This window comes from Tamandua tetradactyla, chromosome 26 (genome assembly GCF_023851605.1).
Source record: "Tamandua tetradactyla isolate mTamTet1 chromosome 26, mTamTet1.pri, whole genome shotgun sequence".
NCBI classification, from domain to species: Eukaryota; Metazoa; Chordata; class Mammalia; order Pilosa; family Myrmecophagidae; genus Tamandua; species Tamandua tetradactyla.
Window position 1 is genome coordinate 38,115,408 of NC_135352.1, and position 13,247 is coordinate 38,128,654.

Consider the following 13,247-nt stretch of genomic DNA (forward strand, 5'->3'; position numbering starts at 1 on the left):
TGAGAAAGTAGTATATTGACAGCATTGGTTGGGGTAAGGAAGTTAGTCTGATTTATTGATATTGATGACAAATCAGAATTAAAGTTTTATAGACATTGGAGTCATAATGGGGAGGAACTTGAGAGCCAGGTGTCATGTTCTGTAGAACTGAGAAATTCTTGTTGCTAAGCAGCTAAATCTAGAACTCAGTCAACTGAGAGATGTAAAGGAAAGTAATATTTCCCTTTGCCATGTGACATCTCAAATAAAATGTGTTAATAGAAACAGGAGGTTCAAATCATCTATGACTAAGGACGTACACTAGAAAAGCTCATAGAAACCATTCATTCTTCTGCTGGTAAGTCACTCAAGAAATTTGGCTATGAAGGATAGAAGCCTGAATACTCGTGTTTGCATACACATAGAAATACCCATACATTACACAGACAACGAAATTCTTAGCTGCAAAGTGTTAAGACCCTATTGAGATCATATTCCCTGTAATATTTTCTATTTTATTGTATTTCCTTGATGAGATCCAATAACTTGCTTTATTTGTATATTATATGGTGGGATCACATTTCATTATTTTTCCATGTGAGTATCCTGTTATTGCAGCACCATTTGTTGAATTTTTGTTTGTTTGTTTTTGGGGGAAGTGCATGAACTGGGAATTGAACCCAGGTCTCCCACATGCCAGGTGAGAATTGTACCAATGAATTGAACTTGCACCCGGATAACTTGTTTTTTTAGTAAGTTGTGGCTCAGAGTTTGGAATACACTGAATTTTGTTATGAATGGCAGGGGCAGGGGAGATGATATTCAGGATACAGCTCTGAAGGTCCTGAGGTGAATAGAAGAAAAAATTGATGAAAAGATAATGAGAGGGTACGTGGGTGGTTCAGTGGTAGAATGCTCACCTTCCATGCAGGACACTCAGATTTGATTCCTGGGCCAGGCACCCAGGCAAAAAAAAAAAAAGTTAAATAGGAAATCTGCCAGTATACATTTAAGTCTTTACATTATAGGAGAGCATAGTTGTTTTTTAATTTTTTGTATGCTGTATGGTGGGGTCACATTTCCTTCTTTTTCCGTGTGAGTATCCCATTATGATAGCACCATTTGTTTTTTTTTTCTGTTTGTTTGTTTGTTTTTGTTGGTTTCTTTGTTTGAGAAGTGCATGGGCTGGGAATCGGACCTGGTCTCCCACATGGCAGGCGAGAATTCTACCCCTGCATTACCTTCGCACCCCACGGAGCACAGGTTTTTATTAGCGCTAGGTTGCATTATTGCTAACAATGTGATGTGCTGTCAGATATTGTGGTCTCTGGAGTCCTTAAAATCGTATCATGGGATCAAACACAGACTGGCTCCAGGATTTTTGCTTCTTTTCTTAATACGTTCCCCCACACGGAGGTAAAAAGATATATTGTAACAGATTTATATGGGTTAGGTTCATTCTCAACTATTCAATATCTTTCACAATTCTTTTCCTTTGAAGCTAACCATGTTCCAAATAAATAGCTAAAAAGATGAATATTCATGTCAAGGAGAATATTCGTGGGAGGCAAATCAGTTTACCAGTGTTTTACTCACCAGTGAGACATGTTTGTCTCAGAAGTTTACCTAATTATGTGGCCTTCTTCTGGTGTGTTACTGGCACTTAGTGAGAGGAGGGCTTACCCATTACCACGGAGCATGTACCTAAGTGATCTAAGCTTTTCTGTCATCTCAATGACAAGGACAAGATACAGCCTGAAAGAAGTCCTCCCATCCATAGAAATCCACTTAGCAAGGAGTAAGACAAATATCAAAATCTTCATTAATCAGCGATCTTTAGTCATGGGCCCTGTGAAGAAATGCAGAAAGTCATAAAGCAATGAAAGCACTGTTCAGGACAAAGGAATATGGATTAAAAGGAATAGCAGACTTGAAAGCTATATCTGGTCATGAATCCATCTTTTTGATGGCAAAAACAAGACATCTTATCTCAATTTTGTGTGTTTCTGCATTTCTGGTAATAAATACATATTTATTTATTTATTAATATATTTATATAAATATATGATATATTTATTAATATATATTAATATTTATATATTTATATAAATATATTTATTAATATATATTAATATATATATATTATATATTTATATAAATATATATTTATATATAATAAAAATAAAAATATATTTTTTTATTTTTCCCCCAGCAGTATTAGCTGCTTTGTTGTAGAAAAGGGGAAAGCAAGTGACAGCCTCAATCCAGTTTGGGTTGGGGATTTTGGTGAACACTGATTGGATTGATAGATTCTAGAGCCAGGCCACCTGTGGATAGGAGGAGCATTCATTGGCTTTGTGAAATAAATGGGTTGGAGTGAAAAAATTATCTGAGGTCTCTATGAACTTCTCAAGTAAATTTAGATTAAGAAAACAAGTTTAGGCTCATGCAGGATTGATTTGGGAGGTTGAAGAATAAGAAACAAAGGTCAGAAGCACTGTAATCAGAATATTGCTGGTTTAGTGATTTTAAGTGGCTTTGGAAATTGAAGCGGATAGGAAACTAGCCTTTGGACCATCGTTCACATGGGGATTCTGAGAATAGGGAACTTCTACTCCAAAGGGTCTCACATTATTGAGAGTCAGGTTTTGATAAAATTAATATGTGTAGGAAGGTCTCCATGAAATGGTGTTTCTTCATGAACAGAAACACAATTTTTTTACAATTTATGAAAGATTCCGGAAGACAATGAAGAAAGCTTTAAGAAGAATTTCATATTTTAGCTATTCTCATAGGTGTATAGTGTTATCTCATTGTAATTTTAATTTACATTTCCCTCCTGGCATATAATGTTGATGATATTTTCATGTCCTTTTATCCATATTTATATCCTCTTTAGCGAAAAATCTATTCATGCCTTTTGCCCATTTTCTATTTGGCCACTTGTTTTATCTTTTAATTCCTGTCTTTGAAAATTCTTTATGTATCATTGATACAAAATTTTCTAATCAGATAGATAATTTGAATATATTTTCTCCAAGTCTATAATTTTCCTTACATCCTCTTAATAGAATCTTTTCCAAAGGAACTTTTAGAAATTGATTTTTAAATTTATGTAATATGTATCAATTTTTCCTTTGCTAATTCATGCTTTTGTTGTCAAATTGAAGAACTCTTTGCTTATTTCCAGATTGCAAATATTTTATCCTATGTTTTATTGCAAAAAATATGTAATTTTTTAAAATTTTATAATTTTAAATTAAAAAATTTAAGTATACGATTGACTTTGAGTTAATTTTGCTTAAGATGTGAGGTTTAGGTTGAGTTTTCCTTTATTTACCTATGATAGTTTAATTATTCCAACACCAATTGTTGAAAAGGCTATCACTTCTCTATCAAATGCCTTTGCTCTTTAGTCATAAGTTAAGTGAGAATGTTACTAAGAATATACTTCTGAGTTATCTCATCTGTTCTCATTTAGCTGTGTGTTTATACATATTCCGGTACTGTGCTCCTGATGGCTTTAGCTACTCAACTTTAACGTGGGGCAGCTAACCTTCCACTTTGCTCTTATTTTACAAAAGTATTGTGGATATTCAAGACCTTTCCTTTTCTATAAATCTTTACATGAGATTTTCCACATCTACAAAATTCTAGCTGATATTTTGATAGGAATTGTATTAAATTATAAATGTCCATTTATGAATAACTGACACCTTTAATATGTTGAGTCAAATTCATGAAAATGTTATGGCTCCAATATATTTAGGTCATCATTTATTTTATCATCTTTTCACAATTTTCTGCATACAGATCCAAAATATGGTTGTTAAGGCATTATTTTTGATGGGTGCTTTTAAAACCCTTATTGAATACTTCTAGTATTTGATTCCTCTCATTATTGGGATTCCCTGGTTATTGGCATGATGTAATTTCAAATCATATAGCAGAAATTTTATTTAGATCAAGACATGACTAAAGAAACTACCTGGGAGTTTCTTGATCCTATTTAAATCTTATATTTTAGTGTGCAGTCACCAATTTTATGTTTAGATTACAGAATCTGGCAAGATTTTGTGGGCTAAGTTCCAGTGAAAGTTGAGTATCTAGAGCTCTTTTAATGTAGTACGAATCAGCTTTGTTCTTGCTCTAAAGGGGTTCCAGCTCAGCTCCCAAGGTGCCACCTTTGTAGTAGAAGTTGCTTCCTGAGGCAGTTTTCTGTCATTGGTCTCCTTTCATGAGTAGAGAGAGTGGGGACAGGGTCAACAAATTTTGGTTTCATATGTTACCGGGTGCAGATCTAGGAGATGAAACTTTACTGATACTACCACTTTGCCGTATTCAGCCTAAGTTCCTGTGACCTGGTTATGGAGTTTGGCTTGAGTTGGTTTGCTGGGGCTTCACTGCTGCCTCACCACGTTTAGAATAGAAGATGGAGTTCATACTAGGTTTTTATGGAGTTTTCCCCTTCCTGGTATCTGGCCAGATAAGGCAAGATTTTCTTAATATAGATATATATTTTTAATGTTTTGTGTTTTCTCTATGCCTAGTAAAGTTTCTGTGTTTAAGGGCTCTCCATTGGCCAGTTGGTGGCACATATATTGGGGAGGTAAATTAATAACCCTGGGAATTCTGTGCCCATTACTCGTCATGAGTTCTCTAGCTTATCTGGCTTTTAGTCTTATTCAAATTTCAGTGTCTTTCTTATTATTTTGTTGATTGAATTCCAGGTTTTTATTCATATATAAGAGGAAGGAACAGGGGAAATAGGGTCTAAAACTTTGTTTTGAAATGAAAATAGTCCATAGGTTTGAAAAATGTTCTTCTTTTAGAATGTAATGAAGAAAAAACATTTGAGTACTATCCATAACACTTCAGAGAATAATTACCACCATTTCTACTACTATTCATGTGTAAGTAGTAAGCCTGGCATTATAGGGGATGGTAGTAGTTGTCAAAAGACACGGATGATGCTCTAGCTATCATCTCTGCTGACAGTTTTAGTTAGGAGAGGAATATAGGCAGAGAAAAGAACACTAAATAAATCATTGTGCTACAGAAAACATACTGGGAAAAAATAACATATGCAAGTGTTTTCCTTAAAGTACTCTAAGTAACGTCAAAAAATTATCATTTAAAATTGAACGTAAGAGCTATTGGTACTTAGGACATTTCAAATGTATGAAGTGGGACTCTCCCGAAAACCCAAGGGATAGGGATATCTACCTCCTAAGACACTTTTCTTTTAAACACTGACCCTGGAAATGTTAACATATGTTCATATATTTGGAGAACAATATAATGAATCTATATACATACTGCATATCATCCAGATTCAATAATTATCAGCTTAGAACCAAATTCCATTGTTCTATACGCTCCTGGTACCACTTGCCCCACTAATATTTAAGAGCAGGTATCAGGCAGCTTCTTAACTCACATCTTGATCTATAAAAACACTAATCGCCTTTATCTTATGCCTTACCCATTCTCTCCCAGCAGGCACTCTCAAAACCACTCCTATGCAAAAACTACTTTTTATTTTATTTATAGTGCTGCAGTTCTGATGATTCAACTATGCCAGAAGCAGATGTTTAAAGATTAGCACAGAACACTGACCAGCTCACAGGGAGGAGCCAGTCAAGGTGTGACTCCAAACCCTAACTTCCTCTACTCTGGACCAATGGCTCCATAACTATTGTTCCATAATGACTGCGAGTAAAGCCCTGTTGCACTTGAGGATCACTCTTCTGCTACACTGGCTGGGGGTGTTTCTGTCCTTTTCTGGACACACTCAGGCTGAGCACTCCCAATATCACAGCCCCCCAGAAGTGGTGATTCCCTTGAAGGTAACTGGCAGAGGCCGAGGCACCAAGGCTCCGGGCTGGATCTCCTATAGGATGTACTTTGGGGGCCAGAAACACATTGTCCACATGAAGGTCAAGAAAATTTTACTGGCCAGGCACCTCCCAGTGTTCACCTACACGGACCAGGGTGCCCTCCTGGAGGACCAGCCCTTTATTCAGAATGACTGCTACTATCATGGTTCTGTGGAGGGGGACCCCGAATCCCTGGTTGCCCTCAGTACCTGCTTTGGGGGCTTTCGAGGAGTGTTGCAGATTAATGACATTGCTTATGAAATTCAGCCCGTAATGTCTTCTGCCACATTTGAACATCTAGTGTATAAGATGGATGGAGAGGGGACACAATTCCCAAATCTGAGACTTGACTTTATGCAAGAGGAAACAGTACACAAATTAGACTTTCCAGAAATCAGTAATTCCACTCTGAAGCAAAGCTCTTATGAGGGCTGGTGGGCCCATGAGTGGTTTCTTGAATTGGCAATAGTGGTGGATAATACTCTATATCTTCATTTTGAACAGAATGTTTCTAAGGTGCAGGAGAATATATATAATATTATCAATATAGTGGATTCCATTTATGATGTATTGGGTATTAATATCCAGTTGTTTGGTATTGAGATCTGGACTGATGAAAATTTTATTATAGTAGATAATGTAAATACTGTTCTAGCCGAATTTAGCAAATGGAAGATCAAAAACTTTTCTAACCGGATACAACATGATGCTGTACAGTTTTTTATAAATAAGGCATTAAAAGGATTACCTGGTATGGCCTACCTTGGAGGAGTGTGTAAAAAACAGTATAATTTTGCAATTGTGACTTTCCAAGGTAAAACCTGGAACAATTTTGCAAACTCTGTGGCCCATGAGCTTGGTCATGTTTTGGGTATGCCTCATGATGACAAAACATGTGTATGTGGGCAAAAACAACGATGCATAATGAATTCCCAGAAAGTGGGATCAGTTAGATTCAGCAACTGCAGCTATGCTTCTTTGTGGAAAACCACTGTAAGTCTGGGACAATGTTTGCGTTACGCTCAACAGACAGATGAAATCTTTATACTGAAACGTTGTGGAAATGGTATTGTTGAAGAAGAAGAAGAATGTGACTGTGGACCCTTAAAAAATTGTGATAAAGATCCCTGTTGTCTGTCAAACTGCACTCTGAGTTCTGGGTCTGCTTGTGCTTTTGGGCTTTGCTGCAAAAACTGCCAGTTCTTGCCATCAGGGGAAATTTGTAGAAAACAGATCAATGAATGTGATCTTCCAGAATGGTGCAATGGAACATCCCATGAGTGTCCAGATGATGTATATGTGCAGAATGGAAATCCCTGTAATGATACTGCCTCCTGCTATGAAAAGAGATGTAACAGCCACAATGAACAGTGTAAGCAGATCTTTGGCAAAGAGGCCAAGAGTGCAAATAAAAATTGCTACCAAGAAGTCAACACCAAAGGTGACCGTTTTGGTAACTGTGGAAAGAAGGATAGCGTCTATAAATCATGCAATACTTCTGATATCCTGTGTGGGAGAATTCAGTGTGAGAATGTGAAAATAGTTCCCTTTCTGAAAGAGCATTATACTGTGCTTCAGACTCATGTCAATGGTGTCACCTGCTGGGGCACTGACTATCATTTTGGAATGACCATACCTGATATTGGTGATGTGAAAGATGGTACAGAGTGTGGTCAAAAACTGATCTGCATCCACAGAAAGTGTGTCAGCATGTCTCTACTGAAAAGTGACTGTTCGCCTCAGACCTGTAATATGAGAGGTGTCTGCAACAGTAAACATCATTGTCATTGCCATAATCGGTGGTCCCCACCCTACTGCCTGGAACATGGAGATGGAGGTAGTATTGACAGTGGCCCACCCCCTAAGAAAAGAGAGATAAAGAAGTTTCAGCTGTCAGTAATGTGGCTTATCCCTCTTTTTTTCTTATTTTTGTGTTTATTCTTTGGTGTTTATAAGAAGTGCCAAAGCGAAACTGAAAAATAAGAAAATATTTAGACCCATCCTGAGAAAAAACAATCATATCCAAAACTAAAAAGTGTATTGAAACCCTAATAAAATTGCTCATGCATTAAGGCTTCATCTCCTGGCAGTAGAAATATTGCATCATGTCTCAGAAGACCTTTGATGGAAAAACTCAAGGGTCTCTTCTCTGTCACGATCATAAACAAGAACCATTAGAAGTAGTTCTGAGTTTGTTTCTATTAACTCTTCTTTATTTTAAATAATATGAAGATTTATTTTTCCTGAAATTATTCTTTTTATATTTTTGAACAAAGGCATGGCTAATGGATGCTCTTTTAGGTTTTAAACTGCTGTCTCACAGTTCTAACCCCCCCCTCCCCTTTTGTCCTCTTCTTTGTAATGCCTATACTAGGTAAAGGAAGAAAGAAGCCACATTTATGCTTACCTAACTCCCACCTTTCAAGTTTCTGCTAATGGAGCAATAGAGGGAAACTGGAAAGCTGAGGGAGTTGTTTGATTATTATTTTTGCTAGTGTTTCTCAGTAACAGCTTTCATCCTGGCAGCAGTATTTGGTTTCAACATATATGACTGTTAATTAGAGAAGTTGTGTCTTTTACAGAACAATCATACAAAAAACACAGGAGTCACAAATACCACACTATTATCAACACCTTGCATAGGAACATGTGGTACAATTGATGAAAACATATTTTTATAATTGTACTATTAGCTGTAGTCCACGGCATAACTTTGGGTTCACTTTTTGTGTGGTGCAGTTCCATGGATTACTTAAAAAAAAAGTCACTCTATTACCACCTATACACCCTAACTTTTCCCCTTTGTACCACATTAATATCTACATTACAGTACCTTAAATTAGATTCCTGGTTTAGTGCTACCATCAATCCCATTCATCACCAAAATATTCCCATCATTCAAAATAGGAACTCTGTACATTTTAAGCCTTAACTTCGTATTCCCTATACCCACACTGTCAGCTGTTAACCTATAGTTTAGATTCTGACACTATAAACTTGCTTATTCTAATTATTTCATATCAGTGATATCATAATATTTGTCCTTTTCTGCCTGACTTATTTCAATCAACAGGATGTCTTCAAGGTCCCTCCATATTTTTTGCATTTATCAGAGGCTCATTCCTTTCTATTGGTGAAGAATACTCCATTTTGTTTGTATACCATCTTTTTGTTTTGTAAATCCATTCATCAGTTGGTATACACTTAGGTTCTTCCATCTTTTGGCAATGTTAGTAATGCTGCTATGAATATTGAGTATGAATATCTATTTGAGTCTTTGCTTTAAAATCTTTTGGGTAAAAACCTAGAAGTAGGATTTCCAGGTCATATAGTAATTTTATACTTAACTTTATGAACAACTGCGAAAATATCTTCCACAGCAGCTGCACCATTTTACATGGCCACTAGCAAAGTGAGTTTTCCTATTTTCCCACATTCTCTACAACATTAGTAATTTTCCATTTTTTAAATAGCAATCATTTCTAATGGGTATGGAATGGTGTCTCATTGTGGCTTTGATTTGCATTTCCCTGATGTTTAAGAGGTTAAGCATCTTTTCAGGTGCTTCCTTAGCCATTTGTATATCTTCATTGAACAGACAGACCTCTATTGATGTCTTTTGCCCAATTTAAAAAATTTTTTTAAATACCAAAAAACACCAAACAAACGCAAACATTCGTAACTTTTGATCATTCCATTCTACATCTATCATCAGTAATTCACAATATCATCACATATTTGCATGTTCATCATTGTGATCATTTCTTGGAACATTGCATCTATTCAGAAAAGGAAATAAAAAGAAAACAGAAAAAATTCGTACATACCATACCCCCTCCCCCTCACCAATCACCAGCATTTCAATCTAAATTTATTTTAACATTTTCCCCCTATTCATCTTTTTTCCATATGTTTTAATCATCTGTTGATAAGGTAAATAAAAGGAGCATCAGACACAAGGTTTTCGCAATCACACAGTCACATTGTGAAAGCTATATCATTATACAATCATCTTCAAGAAACATGGCTACTGGAACACAGCTCCACATTTTCAGGCAGTTCCCTCCAGCCTCTTCACTACATCTTGACTAACAAGGTGATATCTATTTAATGCATAAGAATACCCTCCAGGATAACCTCTCCACTCTGTTTAGAATCTCTCAGCCATTGACACTTTGTTTCATTTCACTCTTCCCCCTTTTGGTCGAGAAGATTTTCTCAATCCCCTGGTGCTGAGTTTCAACTCATTCGAGGGTTTTTCTCAATCCCTTAGAATTCTGAGTTCCAGTTCATTCTAGGATTTCTGTCCCACGTTGCTAGGAAGGTCCACACTCCTGGGAGTCATGTCCCACGTAGATGGGGGAGAGCGATGAGTTTGCTTGTTGCATTGGCTAGAGAGAGAGGCCACATCTGAGCAACAAAAGAGGTTCTCTTGGGGGTGACTCTTAGGTCTAATTTTAAGTATGCTTGACCTATCCTTTGTGGTGTTAAGTTTCATATGAACAACCCCCAAGATTGGGGGCTCAGCCTATATAGCTTTGGTTGTCCACAGTGCTTGTGAGAATATCAAAAATTCAACTTGAGGAAATTGAATTTTCCCCCTTTCTCACCGTTCCCTGAAGGGGACTTTGTTTTGCCTAATTTTTAATTGGTTTGCTTGTCTTTTTTTGTTGTTAAGATGTAAAAATACTTTATATATTTTGCAGAGTAGACCATTATCAATATGGAGTTTCCAAATATGTTCTTCTGTTGTTTAGTTTGCCACTGTACTTTCATGATAAAGTCCTTTTTTTTTTTAACATGGGCAGGCACCAGGAATCGAACCCGGGTCCTCTGGCATGGCAGGCAAGAACTCTGCCTGCTGAGCCATCGTAGCCCACCCATGATACAGTCCTTTGATCCACAAGAGTTTTTAATTTTGATGAGGTCCAGTTTATCTATGTTTTCTTTTATTGTTTGTGCTTTAGGTGCCAAGTCTAAGAAACCATTACTTAACACAAAGTCCTAAAGATGTTTCTCTATCTTTTCTTCCGGGAGTTTTAAAGATCTACTTCTTACATTTGGGTCTGTGATTCATTTTGATATACTTTTGTATTAGGTGTAAGGCAGGAGCCCTTCTTCCTTTTCTTGTAAATGGAGACACAGTTTTCTAGCACCACTTGCTGAAAAACTATTACTTCCCAATTAAGTGGTCCTTGCCCCCTTTTCAAAAATCAGTTGGGCATAGAATGATGGTTGATTTCTGAGGTCTCAATTTGATACCGTAGGTTGATATATCTATCCTTGTACCAGTGCCATGCTGTTTTGATTACAGAGTCTTTGTAATACGTTTTAAGATAAAAAATTATGAGTACTCCAACTTCATTCTTCTTTTTCAAGATGGATTTGGCTATTTCAGGCCCCTTACCCTTCATATAAATGTGAAGATTGGCTTTTCCATTTCTGCAAAGAAAGTTATTGGAATTTTGATTGGAATTACATTGAAGTCTATAAATTGTTTTGGGTAGGATTGACTTCTGAACAATATTTAGTCTTCCAGTACATGAACACAGAATGTCCTTCCATGTATTTAGGTCTTCTTTGTTTCCTTATGAAAGTGTTTGATGGTTTTCTGTGTCTTTTACATCCTAGGTAAGATTTTACTTCTAGGTACTTGTTTTGTTTAATTGCGATTGTAAATGGATTTTTTTCTTGATTTTTTCTTCTGATTTTTCAATGTTTGTTTATAGAAACACTACTGATTGTGAGTGTGACTCTTATACCTCCCACTTTGCTGAATTCACTTATAAACTTAAAGAGATTAGTTTTGGATTTTTCAGGATTTTTGGTATATAGGATCGTATTACCTGTGAACAGGGAAAGCTTTACTTACAACTTTCAGAATTGGATGCCTTCTATTTCTTTTTCTTTCCTAGTTGCTTTGGTTAGACTCCCAGTACAATATTTAATAACGGTATTGATAGTGAGTATCCCTGCTTGTTCCTGATCTTAGTGTGAAAGCTTTAAGTCTTTTGCCATTAAGGAGGATGCTAGCTGTGGGTCTTTTCATCTTTAGCATGTTTTTGAAAGTTTTCTTATATTCCTAATTTTCTAATTGTTTTCATCAAGAAGGAGTGCTGGATTTTGACAAATGCTTTTCTGCAGCATTTGAGGTTATATTGTGAATATAAGGTGCCTTGTTAATTGATTTTCTTATGTTGAACCACCTTTGCATACCAGGAATAAATTCCACTTGATCATGGTATATAATTGTTTTAATGTGCCATTGGATTTGGTTTGCTAGTATTTTGAGAAGTTTTACATCTATATTCATAAGATACACTGCTTTATAATTTTCTTAATGTATTGTTATGTGGCTTTGGTATAAGGGTAATACTGCCCTCATGGAATGAATAGAGTGTATTCCCTCCTCTTCATATTTCTGAAACCATCTGACTAGAATTGGTGTTTAGTTTTGGAATGCTTTGTAAAATTCCCATGTGAAGCCATTTGGTACAGGGCTTATTTTTTGTTGTTTGAAGGTTTTAGATTACTAATTCAATTTCTTTACTAGTAACTCATTTGAGATCAGTTTCTTGAATCAATGTAAGTAGTTTGTGTGTTTCTAAGAATTTGCCCATTTCATCTACGTTATCTAATTTATTGGCATACAGTTACTCATAATATCCTCTTAGAGTTCTTATTGTTTCAGTGGGGTCAGTAGTAATATTTCCTCTTCATTTATGATATTCATTATTTGTGTCCTCTATTTTTCTTTTAGCTAGTGGTGTCTAGGTAAAGGCTTGTCAATTTTATTGATCTTTTCAAAGAACCAAATTTTGGTTTTGTGTTGATTCTATTTTTTTTTTTTTTTTGGTTCTCAATTTATTTATCTTCACTGTAATCTTTGTTACTTCCTTCCTTCTGCTTGCATTGCATTTAGCTTGCTCTTCGCTTTCTAGTTCTTCCAGTTTTGAGATTAGGGCTCTGATTTGAAATACTTCTCTCTTAATGTAAGCATTTAGAGCTTCACATTTCCCTCTCAGAACTGTTACCTGCATCCCATACATTTTTTAATGTTGAATTTTAATTTCCTTCACCTCAAAGTATTTTCTAATTTTCCTTTGATTTTCTCTTTAATCAATTGTTTGAGTGTGTTGTTCAATTTCCATCTATTTGTGAATTTTCTGTTCTTCCCTCTAATACTGATTTCTAGCTTCATCCCATTGTGGTCAGTGGATATTTATTATATGATTTAAATATTTTTTATTTTATTGATATTTGTTTGGGAACCTAACATATGGATCCATGTGCACTTGAAAAGAATGTATATTCTTTTTTTGTTGGATGAATTGTTATACATGTCTGTTATGTCTAGCTGGCTTATGCTAGAATTCAAGTTTTCTATTT

General features: G+C 35.8%; 2 protein-coding genes across 5 annotated transcripts in view; both read left to right on the forward strand.

Moving 5' to 3' along the window:
• LOC143669761 (disintegrin and metalloproteinase domain-containing protein 21-like) overlaps positions 1–13,247 on the forward strand; it is a 62,614-nt gene that overhangs the window by 24,546 nt on the left and 24,821 nt on the right. Inside the window, exon 1 of one of the 2 annotated variants that reach the window (XM_077144352.1) lies at positions 222–337. The exons of the other annotated variant lie outside the window; for it this stretch is intronic. The gene's annotated coding sequence lies outside the window, so the exon portion shown is untranslated. Of the gene's footprint in view, positions 1–221; positions 338–13,247 lie in introns of those variants that run through there. 2 annotated transcript variants of the gene reach the window in all.
• Positions 224–8,032, forward strand: LOC143669764 (disintegrin and metalloproteinase domain-containing protein 21-like). Of its 3 annotated transcripts, none has more exons than XM_077144357.1 (2): positions 224–337; positions 5,533–8,032. In XM_077144357.1, exon 2 carries the CDS (start codon positions 5,688–5,690, stop codon positions 7,839–7,841), a length of 2,154 nt encoding a protein of 717 aa, XP_077000472.1. In that variant the 5' UTR covers positions 224–337; positions 5,533–5,687; the 3' UTR covers positions 7,842–8,032. The 3 variants fall into 3 exon arrangements, with proteins under 3 accessions (XP_077000472.1, XP_077000473.1, XP_077000474.1); XM_077144358.1 differs by having other exon boundaries at positions 226–337; positions 5,482–8,032; XM_077144359.1 differs by having other exon boundaries at positions 232–337; positions 5,479–8,032.